Consider the following 20,783-nt stretch of genomic DNA (forward strand, 5'->3'; position numbering starts at 1 on the left):
ATATCCCGAACCTGCTGTTCGGGAGGATAAACCCGAAACTGCGCTGAGTCCAGAACCGCTCCGATGAAGAGGAGCTTCTGGGAGGGACACAGGTGGACTTCGGCACATTGATGGAGAACCCCAGCAGGTGCAGGAGATCGGCCGTAGTCTGGAGGTGGCTGACGACTGTCTGGGGCGAGCCCGCCTTCAACAACCAGTCGTCGAGGCAGGGGAAGACTGACACCCCTAACCTACGCAGATGGCCTGCGACCACCGCCATCACTTTCGTGAACACCCGTGGGGCGCTGGTAAGGCCGAAGGGGAGCAAAGTAAATTGAAAGTGCTCGTGGCCTACCGTGAACCGAAGGTAACGCCGGTGGGCCGGCAGGACGGCGATGTGAAAATAAGCGTCCTGCAAGTCCAACGCTACCATCCAGTCTCCAGGGTCCAGGGCAGCTAAGACCAGAGTCAGAGTCAGCATCTTGAACTTCTCCTGTCGGAGGAAGCCGTTGATGTTCCGTAGGTCCACGATAGGGCGTAGGCCCCCTTTGCCCTTCTTGGGTACCAGAAAGTAGTGGGAGTAACAACCACACCCTACTTCCGGCCCAGGAACGCGCTCGATGGCCCCCTTGGCCAAGAGGGCCGTGACTTCCTCTTGCAGAAGTTGCAAGTATTCCCCCGACACGCGGTGGAATTGCGGTGGTATGGCTGGAGGGGTCGCCTCGAAGGGGAGGGAGTAGCCCCGTCGGACGATTTGCAGCACCCACCTGTCCGATGTGACAGTGCGCCAGTGGAAGAGGTGATGGCGAACCCTGCCCCCCACTGGCGTCACATGGGCCTGAAAACACGGACTAGGAGGGTTTTGAGGCAGGTGCTGCGGGGGAAGGTGTGGACTGGGCTCGCCGTGGTCCCCGACTGCCACTACGGCGGTTTCCACGGCCGCCACCGCGCTGCTGAATATTCTGCGGCGCGTGGCTGGCGGCACGTGTGGGGGTGCCCCTTTCAGGGCCACGAAAGGAGCGAAAGGCACCCGTTTGCTGGCGTGGGGCCGAGAGGCCCAAGGACTTGGCCGTAGCCCTGGAGTCCTTAAAACGCTCAAGCGCATGGACTGCCTTGTCGCCAAAGAGGCGACGGCCATCGAACGGCATAACCAGAAGGGTAGCCTGGACATCGGCCGAAAAGTTGGCGGACCTCAACCAGGCGTGGCGTCGAACCGCCACTGTCGTTGACATCGCCCTGCCCAGTGAGTCAGTTGTATCCAGCCCACACCGGATGGAATACTGTGCTGCATCTCGACCCTCCGCAACGGCTTGGGCGAGTTTTGCCTGGGCCTCCTCCGGACATTGTGGCAGCACTTCCGCGACCGTGTCCCATAGGGTGTGGGTGTAGCAGCCCGAGAGGCATGCGGTATTGACTGACCGCAGTCCCAAACTCAGGGACGAGAACACCTTCTTCCCGAACTGTTCGTACCTCTTGGATTCCCGATCGGGCGGGGCCGTCGGGAATGCGGTCTGGGAAGTGGAGGCCTGGATGACCAGGCTCTCGGGGGTCGGATGGGTGGACAAAAAGCATGGGTCGCCCGGGGCCGGGCGGTAGCGTCTGGCCACATTCCTATCCACAGGCGGACCTGTGGCGGGCTTGGACCAAGTGCCCACAAGAACGTCACACAAGGCCTCATTAAACGGCAGTAGAGGCTCACTGTAGCTTGCCTGCGGTTTAAGGACCTCAGTGAGGAGGTTAGTCCTCACGGCCGCAACAGGGAGCTCAAGGTTTAGGGCCTTGGCTGCCCTCGTCAACACTACACTATAAGCAGGCCTCTCCTCCGTAGCCACGGTTGGAGGGGAGACAAATCCAGTGTCTGGCAAAGTGTCAATTCCACTGGCCTCCCCAAGCTCATATGTCCAGTCCTGTTGAGACTGGGACTCCCGTGCCAGAGGGTCCTCAGACCCCTCCCAATCACCCTCGTCACCCATCTCCTGTAGTTCAGGGTCAGCAGATGGGGCCAGTTCATGGAAATAGAAATCCCCAAAGGCCGTCAGTAGCAGCACCGCTCCGGCGCCGGAACCGGACCGAGGTTAGGATCGGGGACGGCGCCCATAGCAGGCGCCGGGGGCGACACCCGCTGGGCCGACGACCCGGATCCGGAAGCGGATCCAGGGAGGGCCTGCGGCGCCGGGACCGAAGTAGCCGGCGGCGCCGGGACCGAAGTAGCCGGCGGCGCCGGGGCCGAAGCTCCCGACGGCGTCGGAGCCGAAGCACCCAACCCGCTAGGCCCTCCAGCCGGGGCCTTTAGGCCCGGAGGCGCCACAGGACCCGGCTGAGGAGGGAGGGACTTCATGGCCATGAGGTACCGCTCGACCTCCTCAGGCGTCGTGTCATGCCCAGGGACCCGAAGGTGTGGAGCAGGCGGCGACGTCCGCGACTCCGTCGGAGTCGCGTGGGTGGTGTCACCTGAACCCCCGGCCGCATCGAGCGGGTGGGTCGGAGGAACAATGACGTCACTCCGACCTCTCATGCCTCTTACCTGAGGACTTGGATCCTGACGACCAATGTCCACTCCCGGAGCTGCGAGGGCTCTGACCCCGCGACCCGTCCCTCGACCTCCTGTGGGACCGGGACCTGGAGCGGCACGGGCCGACTGCCGAAGTTCCAGTCGCTTGCGGGACCGCTCCTGCCTAGCTTTAGACGTCAGGGCCCGGCAGTCGGAGCAGGTGCGGTCGTCGTGGTCGAGGCCTAAACACTTGAGGCACCGGCGATGGGGGGCGGTAACTGATATAAGTCGGTCGCACCTGGAACAGGGTTTAAACCCGGGCATCCCTACCGGCAACGTAGGAGTCGAAGCCTCAAGTAGAGAAATGATCAAAAAGATCAAAAAGTTTAGTCAAAAAAGACTAAGGGGTAGAGCTTCTCCGGATCTGCGCTAGCTGGCGCAGAAAAAAGAAGAAGAACTGACGTCAGCGCGCATGGGCTGCGTCTAAGTACTCCAACGACGTAATTCAGGCGCTAACGGCGCTAACGACACCAACGACGGCCGCGGACGACGCCTGCCGGCACGCAGGGGTATTGCTACGCAAAATTTTCTGGATCCAGTCTGACGCCTGGGGATATTCTAAGGTAAGGAATCTATCACTAACGTGTCTCTTTCAGATCTACAAACCATGTTCTCCACGAACAAAACAACAAGATTGTAACCTATATCTGCATTAATGCCGTCAATCACATACACTTCCACTAGGGCTTCACATCACCGCCCACCACAAGACTTTTACATTGTTGGGAAGACTAACTGCTCCTCTTGCTGACTGCTTACGAGTCCCAAAGTGTGAACATATGTCCACCTGCATTAACGTGAGCAATTTAATTTTCTCTATATGGCCTGGATTCTTTTTGTACTTCAAAGTGCTCTAGAACAAGCAACTGGGTATGGTCTGTGCTAATTAAACTACAGAAAATATATTAATAATAATCAGCTACTTTTTGATGGTCTTACAAGACGTGGGATCTTCTACACAACGTAAATGTGCCTCTCACAAATGATATATGTTATGTTATAAGGGTTTTGTAGAGCGTTCGTTCACCGGTTGGTTTCTTGGCGCTGATATACTCAAAGCTGCCAAACTAATCAAGTACACATCATAAACAATGGCTGAAGAGAGAAAGAAATCGGTGCATTGGGATCCTTTACACTAATTAAAATGCTAAGATTTGAAACAGAATTTCTGGTGCACCTGCTATATGGCTTGAGTTCCTGAAAGCTTAGGATGGGACACAAATTAGCTTAACATAAATATACAATTTTTGTGTGTCAAACGTAAATATGAATTTACACAACATTTCAGCTGAAAGAAACCAATGACGTAAAGAAAACAGAAAATCTAAACAAAATACATTGTCAATATAATTTCCTAACCACTACATGGAATAATCAAATATACTTTTCAATAGAGCGTAACATCGGTTACCAAGTTATCAAAGGATGGCGTAACCACAGTACACAAAATACAATAGTGATTGAAAGCTGTACCTTATATTTGGACACTTCTGGGCTGTAGTTTTCAGCTAATTCCAAAAGCTGTTAAAAGACGTAATACAAGAACTGAGTGTATACAAGTCATCAAAAAGTCTTCTAACCACTGAATCGAAAAAAGCAGGGATGAAAAACAGCACAATTTTAAACCGTTAGTGTCAACCTAAAGGTTATGTATGTTTGCAAACGGCTAAAGTGCTTGGTGTAATATTTTCTGTGAATATTTCAAGTGTTTGCGCACACAAGATCTTGTGTTCAAAATATGTTACGGCCTTTACTAGCCACAATATAGGAAAAAAACGTATCCGAGTGTGCTGTCTCCTTTACAAGAGGTGTTTTTGGAAAATTATTGGTTCACTTAACGGACAGCACCAAATGGCTTAAGCTGAGCACCTTTGGATAGTAACAGCCACTCTGTCCAAGAATAGAGAGGGTGTGTGTGTGTTTTGTCAATGAAAAAGCTAGTTTAAAGTGATGTCATATCTGGGTATGTTAATAAGATCGTAGTTTACATTAAAAAAAAACTTAAAAAACGACCAAGGTGAAAGTGACGCTAAAGTAAGCTTTTGAAATGAGATAAGGACATTTAAAACAAATTAAATTAGCCACTTATGATTTTGTAAAATAAGTACAACTTGTTCCTGTCATACACTGCTTATGATTTCACATATTACATCATTCATGACATGTTAAATAACATTACTAATAACATCAATGATGGGATCTGAAATTATATCACTGATGACATCTTTGATAACATCATCCATGATGCAGCTATTCACATTACTTCATAAATCCTTACATAATCTAAAAAAGAAAGTCTAGTAAAGGGCCTACAGTCACATACAGCATAGAGTTACTGTGTGTATACTGGTGGGTGCACAGATATATAGATACATAACTACATAGAAAGGGTATACATGTTTAAGGAAGATAATATATTGAGATTTAAAGTAGCATTGTATAAACTCAGATGTTCCAGTAATGCTGTACTTGAAGTGGATTTGTGTATTTTGTTTAACTATATTGTATTTTAAAAATTGTATCTTTTCTTCAATATTTCAATAGTGAAGCATTTGTAGATAAAATAGTTATGATCTAGTAATAGATAAATAAAACAGAGACCATTAAGCATCTAATCAAAGAACTTATATGAAAACTATGGAGTGACCTATAAAAATGTCAAGCATAGAATATATATGTATATTCACCCATAAATAATATATACATTTGTTAAGCGGACCTAAGGAATGTTTTTTTTTTAAACCATAGTTGGTATTCATATTTGTTCAAAGAAATACATATCTAAATAAATGCATATAATCAAATTATAAATGTTTACATACACAGGGCTATGCTGTACATTACTGTTTGAGTACATTTTTTACTGCTTCTTCTTGATTTTTCCATCATTTGCCGCTCCAGCCTGCTGCCGGTTTACCCTCCTAGACCTGCCCACCTCCTCGCAGTGCCCCTTCCTCCTCCCAGGACCTACTTCATGGAAACAACAGTACAACCCTATTGAGCAGGCCACAGGCAGAGCTCTCCCGTGCTTCCTCCCCGCTGTTCTGGGTGCTTTCTCCTGCTTTTGCCTCATTAAAAAAAAAAAATCTTACTCCTTCCTTTCCCCTTTATTCCTGAGTGCTTTTCCTGCTTTTGCCTAATTTTTTTACTTTTCTCCTTCGTTTCCATTTTTTTATGAATGTTTATCCTGCTTTTGCCTCGTTTTTTTTTTTACTGCTTTCTTCTTCCTTTCCACCTGTTTTTCTGATTGCCTTTGCCTCTTTTTTTACGGCTTTCTCCTTCCTCTCTCACATTTTTTTTGACAGCTTTCTCCTGCTTTTGCCTTGTGTTTCCCTGATCTGCCCTTCCTTTTCCCCTTTTCGGAGTGCTTTGTCCAGCTTTTGCCTTCTTTTTTACTGCTTTCTCCTTCTTCTCCCGTTTTTTATGTAGTGCTTTCTCATTTTGCATACTTTTTAACTGCTTCTCCTTGTTTTTTCCCTCGTTTGGCATCCTGGGACCAGTTTCGGATTCATAATCCTCATCAGCCAGACTATCTTGAATCCAGTGGCCAAGTGAGCAAGGGACTCACGTCTGAGCATACCCTGCCAACCTAGGGCGAACAAAGCGATAAAAAAGGGGATGATGGACGGAGCGTTTGAGCAAATCAAACACTCACCCCAGTCAACTGGTCTGGGTTTATTCTGTCACCATTCTTTAGCTCACTCAGCCACCCCAGTTCAGACATGGCCATATGCAAATCAGTCTGACCCTGTGCCTCATGGGAACAGTCCAGCCCGAACTGCCAAGCCATGTCTTCCCTGGACCGGAAACAAGCATCCTGGGACCGGGGGCCCGTGTTCCCCTAGAGGCCATGCGTGGCTCCCAGGGGGCACGGTGATTTTAAAGCACCAGCATTTCGAGGGCCTGATTATTTTCAGAGCGCTAGTGCGCTCCATGGGGCATTTATTTCAAAAAGGGGGCTCGCGTGGCCCATGGGCCACCCTTGTTTTACAGAGCCCTGGAAGGTGCCAGAGAGGGCACCGTGCTTAGTCCTGAGCGGCCCCAGATGGCAGTGGGCCGCTACAGCGTGGTATTCATGTTCCAGAGCCCAGATGGCTCCCTCATTTTGCGCAGTTTTTGTCCTGAGGGGCTAGTGAGAGCCCCTGTCGCAGTTTGATCCACAGCTGCCCAGCAAGTAGTGTGAAGCTGCACCGTTTAGGTTTTGCTTCTAGGGGACATGTCTTTAACTCAGGAGTGAGTCGCACTTCTTCATCCCTAACTTGGCCTTCCCCAGCTGCGCAGCACTTAGTGCCAGCTGCAGCGTTTAGGCCCTGTTCTTGTCCCCCAGCTGCCCAGCAAGTAGTGGGCAGCTGCTATGTTTAGGTTTTGGCACAGTGGCGCAACCTGGACCTCAGTGCTATTTTTGCACTAACTGTGATTTATGTGCTAATGTGATGTATGTGCTAATGCTTTGGGTGTTAGGAAATGTACTGTGTATAGTATGTTTTGCACACCCTGTGTTGATGCCTCTAGATAGGATTTATGCATAGGAGGTGGTTTTACCTGTTTAGGTTGGTGTTAGGAAGATTATACTTCCCTGTGGGATTTACACCCCTAGTGTAAGGTGTCACTTAGGTGGTGAGGGTCTAATGTAGTTAGACTGATAGGATACTGTGTATGATGGATTTCATGGGGCAGATAGTTGCAAAGTACAGTGATTTACCAGTGGTTACTGGTTGTGTTCTACCATAATTATTTGGAGCTACAATTGTTCTATGTTCTAAGTGCTATTCCTATAAAGTGCTATTTTTACAACGTGCTAGTGCTACCAAGTGCTTATTCCTGACAGTGGTCCATGTGGCCCTGTCCTGTGTATATATTGCCCGTGCCAGTTGGCACAATGTACATCCTGTGATTCTGATTCTTATGTGTTCTGGTAATACAAAGGCTATTTTTATATATAACCTTGTGTGGAGTTCCTTTTGTGGGGGGCCTGGGATGTTGTTGTTGGTGGGGGCGTGCGCAAATACTTAACTTACATTGCCTCCGGGATCAGCCTTGCTGCTCGTGTCATGTTGCTAAGGGGGTGAGCAGGGGTTATCTTTGGAGTGTAACTTCCTTGCCCTAACTAGAGTTGTGGTTTCTGCCTGATTTTGGCACAAGCCTCAGCCAACCAGAAATCCCATTTCTAACACATAGCTATAGCATGTGAGCTGGAATTCATTGCTCATTGCTGGGAATGACTTCATGTAGATATTGAAAAGCATGGGTGAGATGAGAGCCTTGAGGGACCCCTACTTTTGTGAATTACAGTTTTGATGAGAAAGGGGGAGTATGGATGACATTTGTTCTGATTTGAAGGTAGGATGTGATCCAATCAGAAGCAGCCCCATCTATGCCGGCTTTGTAGAGTCTTTGTATTAGATTTCCATGGTCAAATGTGTGTCAAAGGCAGCTGAGATGTTCAAGAGAAGTAGTGCATATTTAAGGTCATCCCGGATGGCGATGAGGGCAGATTCTGTGCCTCTTCCTGAATACTGTTTAGTAGTATGAAAATACGGAGTTCTCTTCACTGAATTGGGACATCTGGCCGAATGCTTCTCTTTATATTAGTTTGTCCATTTGTAATTGGTCTGTAGTTGTTGGGTCATGTGGGGTCCAGGTTAAGTTTCTTTTAATAATGGGCATATGCATGCTTCTTTTCGGACGAAAGTCCTGTATTTATAGAATTACTAGAAGCCCGCCCCGGCGTTGCCCGGGGCAGAAGGGGGCTGGGGGCAGCATCGCAGCAGGAGAGGCGCAGCAGAGCGGCCGGGAGCAGCAGAGCGTACTTACAGTGTTTCCTTCCTCCCGTTTTGTTGGTCCTGGCCACTTCTGCCCATGCTCGTGTCCGCTGGTCTGCGCTCGTTTTCTTGGTCCTGGCCGCTTCTGCCGACTCTCCTGACCGCTCTTACTCTGCGCTCCCCTGGGCATGTCGACGTTCCTCTACTCGCTCCGGACCGTGGAGGGAGTCGCTTCCGCTGTTTCTCCGCGCTCGTTTTTTGGTCCTGGCCGCTTCTGCTGACTCTCCTGTCCGCTCTTACTCTGCGCTCCCCTGGGCATGTCGACGCTTCTCTATGCGCTCCGGACCTTGGAGGGTGTTGCTTCCTTTCTCCTGTCCGCTCCTCGCAGGGTGTTGCTTCCGGCTTCCGCGCTCCCCGTGATGTCAGCACACATCAGCACGCACGTTGTTAGCTGGCGCTACTTCTAAGGGACTACTTTCCCTTAAAAATTACGTTTTCCTTCTGACATATATATTTTGTTTTTATATAGCTTATGTCCTTCTGCTTGCCTTGACGTTTTCAAAGATGTATTGGGTGTTTGGATTGGTGGTGTACTTTTTGAGTTTACCTGGCTCAAAGGACACAGTTCTCTCTTTATAAAAGTAGTATAGATTGAGGAATCTTTTTACTGGTATGGCAGCTGAGGTAGTTAAAAGAATGTTCTTAAAGGTTTGTATTGGACACGGGTTAGAAGGACAGCCAGCTGGCCTGCTTGCTTTGGCCAGATCAATAAATTCACTTTGCGATATTTGTTTTTATAGGAATGCAGGTGCTGGGTTAGCCTACACTTGGAGGAGATTCTTGGGTAATGTGAAGAGTTCCTTCTGTGCATTTAGGGTTACGAAATTTGGTGGGAAATGTATAAAATTCTTTATTTGCACATTTAGCATTTTGAATTCTGTCCGATTAGTACCTTCTAGTTTTCACTTTTTTGATTGTTGACGTAAATTCTGTTAAGTTTGTGCAGGTGACATTAGTCTTGATTGCTGTTTGTTTTGAACCAGGGGCAAAGCAGCTTTCTAATTTGTTGTTTTATGTTGTTTAGTTCTCTATTTCTCCAAGACGCTTATTTTCTTTTGTCCTGTTTTGTTGTTCCTAGTGGTCTTAGGATATCAAAAGCTTCATGTAGCCGCTCAAAGTTTTTGAACTGACTTTATAGTCTCTACATCTATGTTGGATGTCAGTTGTGTTTCCAAGTATTCAAAACTGAGTTTGTTCCACGGTTGATAGGTGGACGCATGCAAGGTGTTCTTAGGTGTGTTGATTTGTGATGTTTTATGTTGCAAAGCTACCAGATGGTGGTCAGACCGTGTGACTGGAGAAATCTTTTGAAAAGTAACTAGCTCTGGATTTGCAAAAAAGATGTCTAGGATGTGCCCAGCAATGTGTATGGGTTTGTGTACAATCTGATGTAGTTTCAGTGTGACTAGGTCAGTGATGACAGTTTATAGATGGGGCATATTGGGTTAGCCAAACCAAATGTTTAAGTCATCAAGAATGCATATGTTTGAGTGTAGTGTTATAAGGTTTGAAACTGTGTCCAGAAAGGTGCCTGGGAATGTTGTATTGCTACGTGGCGGTCTGTAAAAGAGGAGTAAGTTACAGGAGGAAGTCGGTGCAGGGTAGCATCTGATGATGAGGGCCTCGCATGCTTGTATACAAATGTAACCCGCTTTTGTGAGATTTATCGTTTGCTTAAATATGACAGCTGGTCCACTACCTATTTAGCCTATATGTTTTTGTGTGCTAGTCTGGAGGAACGGCATCATGTAACGCTGGAGCATGTCACCTCCCAAACATGATTCAGTTATTAAGAGTGAGTTAGGTTGTGAGTCAGTGAGTAGGTCGTAAATTTGGTGCTTGTTTTTAGAGAGGGATCGAGCATTTAATAATAGGCCAGATTGCTTTTTGGTGATGGTGTGACATTTCTTTCTAGAAAAGGGAGCAGTATTTTTTGAACTTGCAGCAGGTCTGTCATTAGTGCTGGCATTATGTGTATGAGGATAGCAATGGTGTTGTTTATCTATATCGCATTCCTCGTCCATCGGGCTTAGAAGGCATTTTGTCTGGTCAGCCTGTGTAGGTGGTTGAGATTGAGTTGGAGAGCTGTGTTGTTTTTGTAAAGTAGTCTAGTTGTGTAACAGACATGGCGATGCAAAGTTGTTAAGAGTGACATGTTGATTATTTTGATTGCGTCGGTCTAGGGTGGATTAGGGGTGGTGGAACATGTTGGCCATGTTTTAAGGCTCTAAATTGTGCAGTGGATGAAAGGTGGGAGAAAGAGTTGCTGTGTTGGGATATCATTTTTCCTGATTTTTCATTCAAAATTGAGGCATTACAGATTTTTGAATAATGGATAATATCCCACTTAGAGGTGGTTTATAGCACACTGGTGTTGTAAGCATGTCTGTAAGGTAATATGTCATTTTACCCACCTCAGGAATGATTGGGGTACATTTAATCAAACTATGGAGGGTTGTCCATAGGGCTTGGCAGAAGGTGCCTTTTCAGTGGCCAATGTATGCCCGTCATTGTCTTGACTTACAACTGCTGGTCATGTGAAGTCTTTCAGAGGGTAACTCCATTAACTGAATTGAAAATTGCCAACAGATGTAGCATGTTGATTTATTTCAAGTCACAGGGATTGTATGATGTCATCAGTTATGTAATATTATATGTCATGAGTGATGGTAATATTAAAGGTCAAAAGCAGTGCAAGGCAGAAAGCAAGTTATAGTTAGCTCAATAAACTAAAACAGGTGAATTTCCGTTTTTTGTTTTTTAAACATTTGTTTTTATCTTATTTATAAACCCAACTAGAACATCACTTTAACATTTGGTATCATAATCAGGCACTACCTCAATGTGCATGGACCTTTGCCTTGTGCAACAGAGGTTCGGCTGCGGGCCTGGCCTCTGGCCTGAACGTGAACCCAGCCCCCCCTCCCCCTGCAGGCAACTGCCTGCTGTGCATGTCCTTCAACTGTGCACATTGGGGGATTGGGCCTCAGGCCAGGTCCTGCATCCAACTCAAGCATGGGCACCTCCTCTGCTGCACACTGCTGAAGGTTGTGTGCAGCGAGGTGTTGGTTGCAGGGCCTAGCCACAGTCCAGGCACTGGACCCAACCCTGCCTCAGTGGGCCAACCCACTGTTGCACATTGCATTTGGCAATTAAAAGGTGAGGCTGGGTTGCGGATGGTTAATGCATTGTTATGCAGTGTTCTTTAAAGAGGTGAGTCTTCAACTCTTTCCAGAACTGGAGCAGCGCTAGGGTGGCCCTGGTGGATATTTGGTTATTGTTCTAGATTCTGGGTGCATAGATAGAAAAGGTAGTCTTCTTTCTTTTTTACACTTCTTAATCTGTAGTGATGTGGTGTCCTGACTGTGGATGTGCAGAGAACCACCAAAGATGGTCATTTTGTCTGCAACGTAAGTGTGGGTGCTTGTTATAATACAATAATATTTTGCTTAATTAACAAAGCCATGCCAAGCATCATTCTCTGGTTTACATATACAGTGTTTTAAAACTGTGAAAGTGTACAAAAAGAATTGATGGAGTACAAAAAAACAAAAACCCACGTCACACAACCTGAAAGAAAAACTCAGTACCTTGCTGCCATCAAGAAGTATCATAGAGCGATCTGCAGGGCTCGGCCTCCTTTTTCTCTCGTGAATTTAGTGCCAGTACCAACCCGACCAAACTAATTTTTAAGGTGCTTAAGGATCTTACCACTAGCAGAGCATCTGCTGCTGAGATTTGCTCCTCCTCCCATTGTGAGGATTTAGCTGCTTTTTTCATCGGTAAGGTGGAGGGTATCTACCGTGCTTTTCCCAGCTCCTCCGGGTCTTTGCAGAAATTGATACCTACATCGAAAACTACTTTATCTCTATCTTACCTCCCAGAGCTTTCTATGGAGGATTTTAACAACCTTGTAGCGAAAGTTAAATCAGGCTCTCCTAAGGATCCGCTACGACCTGCTCAATTTAGAGATTCTGCCTCCCTCCTCTATGTGAGCTTATTAATTTATCCCTATCCTCGGGCTCCGTCCCTGGCACTTGGAAACAGGCCCAGGTGATTCCCATTTTAAAAAACCTGCTCTTGACCCACAAAAATTGGAGAATTACCGTCCCATTTCCCTCCTCCCGTGGGCAGCTAAATTGACCGAGGCCCATGTTAACACCATCTTGGCTAACCATCTCCATTCTGCCAATATTTTAGATCCATCGAAGAATGGCTTTCGGCCCGGTCATAGTACCGAGACTGCGCTTCTCTCTATGGCTGAACATCTTCGCATGTTGGTTGATTCTGATTACACTGCGGCACTGGTTCTTCTTGTTCTCAGTGCCGCGTTCGACACTGTCTCCCACGATATCTTACTTCAGCGTTTGGTTGAGGCGGGTGTCGACAATATGGCACTTGAGTGGTTTCGATCTTTTCTATCTGGTCGCACCTTCAAGGTCGCCACTCCACCTTTTCAATCTAAACCTTATGCGATTGCCCAGGGAGTCCCGCAGGGATTGGCTCTTAGCCCCACTTTCTTCAACCTTTATGTGCAGCCGCTGGCTGCTGTCGCCAAGCGTGGGAACCTGACTATGGTGTCCTACGCTGACGACACGCAGCTGGCGGTTGCAATAAGTGGGGCTTCCGATCTTGAGGCTGCTAAGTTCCGTGAGGGGCTTATCTCTGTGGCTCGCTGGATGTCTGACAATTTCCTTCAACTGAACGCCAAGAAATCCGAGGTGCTCATTGTTGGGAAACAGACTCACCTATGGGGTGACAATTGGTGGCCATCTGAGCTCGATCCTACTCCTATCTCTGTCACTGAGGTTAAAAATTTAGGGGTCTGGTTCGATTCCATACTCGGCTTCTCCACTCACACTAAAAAGGTTGCTGCCACGTGTTTCGGGACTCTGCGTCAGCTCAGATCCACTTTTAAATTCTTTGATGCGCCTACTAGACAGCTCATTGTACAAGCTATGATTCTGTCTAAGTTAGACTACGCCAGTTCTCTTCTTCTGGGAGCTAATCAGGCTGAACTCTCTCGTCTCCAACACGTCCAGAACGCTGCCGCCAGGGCTCTGGTTGGCTTACCCAGATTTTGCTCAGCCAAAAAAAACATTCACAAGCTCCACTGGCTCCCTGTTGTTCAGAGAATTAAGTTTAAGTCCCTTTGTCTGTCGTTTAAAACCCTTAAACACTCTTCCGATCAGATTTTGGAGCACCTCATATGTTCCATCACGGTATCTGAGGTCCTCTGGTCTCCACTTGGCTATAGTACTGCGTTTCAAGAGGTCTAGGATTGGCGGCCGCTCCTTCAGAGTGCTTGCTGCCAAGTTATGGAACTCCCTTCCTGTCCACAGCCGTGCGATTGACGGTCTTCTGTCTTTCAGGAAGGCTGTAAAAACTTTCCTTTTTCCCCTAGACCCCTAGTATTGTTGTGTTTTGAGTTCCTGTTATCGCTTTTGCCCGGTTTTTCTGTTCTGTTAGCGCCAGTCCCTTTGCTGGGGCATCTGTGTGCTCTACAAATCCGGCTAACATAACATAACATAACACGTGTTAGGAGCTTTATGCATTCCTTTTTTTTAAAGTAAAAATCAAGACAATTTAAGCATTATCTATTGAAAAAGGCATAACTAAACCTTACTTTTTGAGCCACAGCACATCAGAACCGGAGTGCAGACAATGGTTACACAGGCTCAAGACCTGGTGTGCTGGGCTGGCGGCACACCATCTGAACCACAAAGGAAACAAGCTCTGGCAAAGCAAATAGTTCTGACTCTAATGGGGAAAGACTGTAACAAGCAAAAGCATGTTAAAGCTAGACCTACTACCTTTTCCAATTCTTGCTTATCAGGGACATGTTTGCTAAATTCTTGTTTATTATTGACATGTTGTGGCTCCACTTGGGTTCCTGTTACTGGACCGTTTTAAAGGGGATTTGTGCATGTTATCCCAGATAGACATATTTTTAAAAGAGTAGCGTCAAAAGTGCTGCCATACAGATGTACTGTCAAACTAGTGAGAAATATAAAAACAAAATGGGACAACTAGGAGTGGAAAGGGGGTGAGGGGTTGCATCAAGTCGCTCCCCGCACTCAAAACCACAGTTGGTGGATGGTAAATATTGGGAATGGAAAGCAAAGAACAAAAACACCCACACCCTTGGAAGTGATTCAAGGATTTGCTGTAAAACCAGACGTACTAAACTCATGAAAGAGAACCTTTCCGAAATGATGAAATGCCTCTGTGGTTCCTCCCTAAACCATGCTTGCGCCCTTGGCATCTGTGTCTGCCGATGTCCTAACTACCATTGCAAGCTTGTGAAACAAAGACAGACTAGGATAAACGGTGAGGAGTGGATCATTTTCGAACAAAACCATCCAGGTTTGAGACCTTAGTTACCTTAAATGCAACCTTTTGCCCAACTGGAGGAGGAGCAGCCAACAGAGGCATAGCACTGTAATCTCTCTTTGGATTCTCAGGAGGATTCTGAAAAATAATTATGCAAAACAAAAAAACATCACTAAACAGAAATTATCCAACAGCCTGTATTTTGACATTACAATGGAATCACATTAAAATTGTTTTCCCTGCAGTCAAGGTAACAAATTAAAGTCTATATTTGAATTCATTTGAGAGCCCACACATATAATCGGCATGGTAGTTCAATGGTGTACATGCAAATCCAAAAACCTGGGCGTAACCGGTTTTATTTTTGGCTAGACCGACTCAACCTTTCACCTTCAAAGGTAGATAAATGAGTGGCAATGGTTGGGCAACAGCACCTATTATCTGAGCAGCCAGATTATTATTCATCATTTTATTATTGTTAAACGCCTACTCAGAATTTACAGATTACCTCTAACCTCTATACTGCTACTCTTCACTGTATCAATTTCTTTTAAACATTTCACTTCTCAGCTTCTTCAAGATTCATCTCTTTTAGACTGACTTGACCGACTCAGGCGTACTATCCTTCATTATCTGTGTGATTCCATGATTACGACACCAAAAGATAAATGGCCATGGTTCCTAGAAAAACACAAAGCACTAAAGCAGCATGGGTGCAGCAGAGCAGGACATTTACACAGTGTTATGCTAGTTTGGTCTGGCGTGATACAGCATCAGTCTCCAAGACCTACAGTTCCCAAATCTTTAAAATATAGATAGTGTGGGCTTCACTCCTATACCGGTTTCCTGCTCTCTCCCCAAGCTTCTGGTTGTTTGGTACAATAGTCTGCCTCCTACAGAGAGCATCCATGACAATTTATGAGGGACTCTTAGGTCTCAAAAGGACTCTAAACCGTCACAAATTAAACACTTTCTCTAAAAGATGCATTTTATACATTAAGCAATAATTTCATTATTTTTGTCACTGCATGGTTTCAGTCAGTCAGCCAAAGCTTGTTTTTTTAAATAACTACATTAGACAGTAGCCTCCAGCTATGTATCAGCAGCACTTTCAGCAGGATATATGTATAGATTTGCAATACCAACCAAGATAGTAGCAGATCTTTTCGGTTTAACTGCACTGTCTAGGAAAGTAGGATCTGCTTCTTATGGTGACCCCCACTTGTTGCACCCACTGTTTTGACTAGTCTGGCTGGGATCCTGCTATTCAGGACCCCAGCCTATCTGCTTTCTCCTTTAAATTAATATGTATGTACTTTGACACAACTCCAGATTGGATACTGGGGCACCCTTATCAGTCCCAGGTATATGGTACCCATGGCATATGTACCCCAGAGGCATCCCATGGGCTGAAGCATGTATTATGTCACCCCTGAGAGGCCGTGCAAAATTAAACCCTAGGTCTGCTACTGCAGCCTGTGTAAGCTGGTGCTTGCACCACTTATGAGAGAGATAGGTTCATTATATCTATATCTATATCTATATCTATATCTATATCTATATCTATATCTATATCTATATATATATAGTCGCCGCTCCAAAGCTGCCTCCAAGGAATGCTAACAGCAAGCAGACACGGACCCAGATTGCGTGCATAAACTTCAGCGTTTATTTTCAGACGGCCATTACGCATTTCACCACCGCGGTGGCTTGATCACATGACTGTCTGTCTGTATATATTTTCAGCATAAAGACGTCTCTCAGCAATGAAGCAGCGAAAAAGAGACGAGGCAAACCCAAATTTCGTGAGTAGTGATTTAATTGCTCACCACCATACCACCATGACGCGTTTCGGTGCAAACAGCACCTTGATCACATGATATATATATATAGATAGCACTACACCTAAAACCTTATAAGCCACTAACAATCCTGAAGGCAGGGTGCTGGGTTTTCACGTGAGAGGGTGCTCCTGCATGAGCAGGGCCTCTCTGCAGTCTTCGGAGACCATTCTCCCGGGCTCAATGTGATACTGCCAGACATTTAGGTAGAGGTGCATTATAACCTCACGGTAAATGCTATCTCGAAAACGAGTATGTCGTGTTTGGTGTCAAACACCTTGGAATCATACCGCCACACCAGTTACTGGTGTGAGAGGTAGGATTCCCCCCCTCAGAGCAGAGGTTCAGGGGGTACCTAAGTCTATAGGTACTAACTTTATTAAGCCTTACATCACAAAATGGATGCTGCCAGCCACAGACACGAGTCTGCCCTCCTGCTGCTGAACCAAGATTATGCAGAGGAAGGTCGGACAACAGGTATCCTGTCACAGGGAGGTGTGACCACATCCCAGACAGGATTTAGTGTATTGGGGCTGGGTGGGTGCACTGTCACAGTGCCAGAAAGTCTGCACGAGGGCACATTTGGTGTCCCTTTGCATAGTCCAGCTCAAACCAGTTCTGGGAGCCATTTGCTCCTGCTCTGGTGCAAAACTGGACAAATAACATGGGTGTAGCCATCCCTCTGTCCTGTCCCTCCCCTGGGAGGGTCCCTAGAATCTGTCCAACCCTTTCCCGTAGGTATAAAATGGGTTTCCTGGCTACAGGATATTAGATTTTACGTGGACAAGATTCTGCAAGAAGATACCACTACATTTCGACCGTCTGGACATGCTGGACTGCGCTGGACCTCCCTTGGGCTCAACTTAGCCTTCCCTTGCCATCCCCCGGTCTCGCCACTGTCCGTGATCCATACAGGCTCCATGCTAGACCCTGTAGACCTCCAAGACAACAGAAGAATCTCCCTTGGGTGAACGAGTCACTCCCCTGCAAATGCAGACACCGTAACGCATCGGACAGGTTTGCTGATCCTGAGGTCCTGCAGACTCCGAAGGCTCCAGCAACACAGGAGGGTTTCTGAAGGTCTCCGAGGTTGAGCTGCCCTCTCACAGTTTGAGGCAGATATCCCTTGTGGAGACTGTATACCCTTACTCCTGTGCACTGCGTCCTTTTGCAGCTGCACATGCTTGTTGTCCTGCAACAATTCCGTGCATTGGGCCATTTGCAGCCCTGACCCCAGCGATCTTTTCTGAGAAGGACTCCGGCATCCTCGTACTCTGTGCCCTGCTAGCTGGTATCCTGTGAAACCGCCTGAGGTCCTCTTGCGACTCCTGTTTCTTCGTCCTGTGGGTCCACTTGAGGGTCAGCTTTGCTTAATTTGGGCTCCCATGATAGGTCCAGGCCTGCCCTGACTCCCCTAGCTGTGGTGAGTCCCCTGGTCCTTGCTGGGCCAGATCGAAACCGAATTTGACCATCTACGTTGTTTTCCGAAGCCAAAGCTTGTTAGTGCTCCCGCCGGACACCAACCCCTCAGCACTCGACATCCTTCGTGGGACAGCTCGCCTCCGGCTCCTGGTCGTCCTAGGTGTCACTGGGTCCTCGCAGCTGAAGAGTCAAGATCACCGTCAACACACCCGAAGCACCCAACATATGTGGGCATTCATCTACTGAGCCCCTGGTCACTCCAAAGTGACCCAGACTCTGTCCTGTCTGTTTTCAGGTTATTCTCACCTAGAATCCACATTTGGATTCCACCGGACACTTTTCATACTTCCAGCAGCAGCATTTCTTTGTTGACATCCATAGAAAACGACAATGGTTTCCGACGCCACTTCGCACCTGGCTCCTCTGAGATAGGTAACTCTGGTACAAAGGAATCCACGGGAGGGGTGGCTCTCCAAACTCTTAAGTTCCAAGAGTTGTCTTTGTTATCTGCTGGGAAGGGTCCTTAATCTCCGATTTTCCAACTGCGACTTTCCCATTGAATTGTACGCAGCACACGGTCGAGTTCTCACTCTAACCGTCCTCCGTGGGGTCCCTACTCACTAACCATGGGTGGTTCCTTGGGGTCCCAGCAATTCTACACCCCCTAGACTACGTCTATCCCCGAATCGTGGTTCTTATACCACTTTTAAGTATATGGTTTAGTCTCTCCCTGGAGTCCACCGTGTATTGTGCTACTTACATTTGATTCTTTGCAACTGTTTTGATTTGTGTTCTATCCTCGTGTAAAGGATACTAGAGTGTTATAGATAATACATACATATTTTTATAACTACTGTGTGGTTTCCCTTTCATTTAACCAATACTATATGGTTTCATTCTGGTAAAACAAGGTGCTTAACATTCCTTCAAGACTTAGCCTAAAAGCTGCTTTCCATAGCTGCCACTAGGATAGCTTGCAATAAAGGTGATCTTTGACCTAGTCAACATAAGGGTTATTTTAACTGGTACAAGGTGCCCACTTTAATTAGTGGACAGCATATACCAGGACAACTTCTCACAACCTGCAAGAATTGCGGCCAGAATCACCCCTCCAGCACGTCACCTGTATATAGAACCTGTCATCCATGCCATTAACAGGGTATTTTCTGCCAACTAAGTAAAATAAAACGTAGCAGCCTCAGAAGTACTTAGTGCCTTTTGTGCACCTCTGTGGACCAAAGCTGGAAGAGTTTAGAACCGGGTGAAATCCCGGAATGCTGTGATGAAAAAGTAGGACAATTTGTGCAGCAGGGAAGCAGTCCCTCCACAATCAAGGTGCTAGACTCATTGCAAGTGTATAAGATAAGTGGGTTAATGCACCGATTGCAAAGATCTGTGTGCACATTTCTGTTCATTGGGTTTGAATCCTACTCACAACAACACAATCGATGCAAGCTGTCTTTGGCCCTGCCTTGGGTCCTATTAACCGATATGATGACACATAAATAAATAGCAAATTGTTCAAAGCAGGGCACATCAGTCATAAAGGCTTGAGTGAAACAGGAATACTTAAGGCCAGTCCCACAAATGCTCTTCTGGCTGCCCATCTGAGAGCGAATGCAATTCAAAGTACTCTGCCTCGACTTCACATATTATTCAGACAACGACCCGACCTGTGTGCCCAAGCACTAGGGAGTTTTCCTACCAAGATAAATACAGGTTGTTGTGCCCGTTATATAAAGTGCAGGTAAGCAGCCCTACAAAAATGTCAAGTTATTATTAAAGTATGCTTTAAAGCAGAAAACACTCAATACATTCAAATGGCAAAGCTAAAAGGTGTTGACTTTTGGCTTTGCCAATAAATACCTATTGGATTTGGCAATGCTTTTGTTCAGATGCTATTTAGCATCAGCAAAAAAAGAAAAGAAAAGCTTGAGGATGTGTAAGTGTGCATGGGTTGCATGTGCATGTATACATCATGACGCTATGACATATAGATGTGCATGCATCACTATCCCTGCCCGCAAATACAGCATAACTCTTCCACCGCTTTCTTTATTTATTATTCCAAGAGGGAGGACGCCAATGTTGTTGCAGTACATAACAAAAAAAAGTAAACTTTGTGTGAAAGCAGGTTTTTAAAAAAGAGCGGTCCAGGAGTAAATTCTATCTGGCTAGTCATTTAAAACAAGCATTGGCATAGCAAATACGTCTCGCTTTTGGGACCTTATAAGTGTTTAGCCATACAACACTTGATGTTGTTTAATCAAGAATATTGTGCTGGATAACTAAACACTTATAATGTCCTAAAGACAGACCTATCAGCTATGCATTGGAAGTGTTTAGGTAGAGCTATTGACTTTGCCAATGTTTCTAAGCTGTGCAGTAAAGAAACGTGGCTGCCGTGCAGCATGTTGAGAAGTTGTAATTAAAAAGTGTAAGAAGCACTGAGTGATGCTGTGGTGTCATTGAGTGATGCTGTGCTGGCCCCAAGTTACGTTGTGGTGGCGTTGAGTGATGCTGTGCTGGCCTTGAGTGATGCTATAGTGGTCCTGTGTGATGCTGTGGTGGTGCTGTGTGATGCTGTGGTGGTGCTGTGTGATGCTGTGGTGGTGCTGACTGATGCTGTGCTGTTATGTCTCTAGTTGCTTCGTTTTACAAAAGGCCTCGATTTATAATATATTAGCACACATAATAACATGGGGATGTTACAGATGAGCAAACTGAAAACGTTGCCACTGACATTTGTCCTCACAAAACCGTTCACTTTGTTGGTTCGTCTTTAGAGCCTTCCAGGTCCTTGGTCGGACTCTTCCAATTAATTCTCTGGATGGT

The 20,783-nt window shown here is 46.4% G+C and overlaps 1 protein-coding gene across 2 annotated transcripts in view; it reads right to left on the reverse strand.

Annotated features, from left to right (window-relative positions):
* Positions 1-20,783, reverse strand: part of COIL (coilin) — a 150,989-nt gene that overhangs the window by 51,612 nt on the left and 78,594 nt on the right. For both annotated transcript variants that reach the window (XM_086930878.1, XM_086930877.1), the window contains exons 3-4: positions 14,737-14,823; positions 4,004-4,051 (exon numbers count right to left, since the gene is read on the reverse strand). In XM_086930878.1, coding sequence (XP_086787004.1) covers positions 4,004-4,051; positions 14,737-14,823 — 135 coding nt within the window. The remainder of the gene's footprint in view (positions 1-4,003; positions 4,052-14,736; positions 14,824-20,783) is intronic.

The sequence above is a fragment of the Lissotriton vulgaris genome, chromosome 7 (genome assembly GCF_964263255.1).
Source record: "Lissotriton vulgaris chromosome 7, aLisVul1.2, whole genome shotgun sequence".
NCBI lineage: Eukaryota > Metazoa > Chordata > Amphibia > Caudata > Salamandridae > Lissotriton > Lissotriton vulgaris.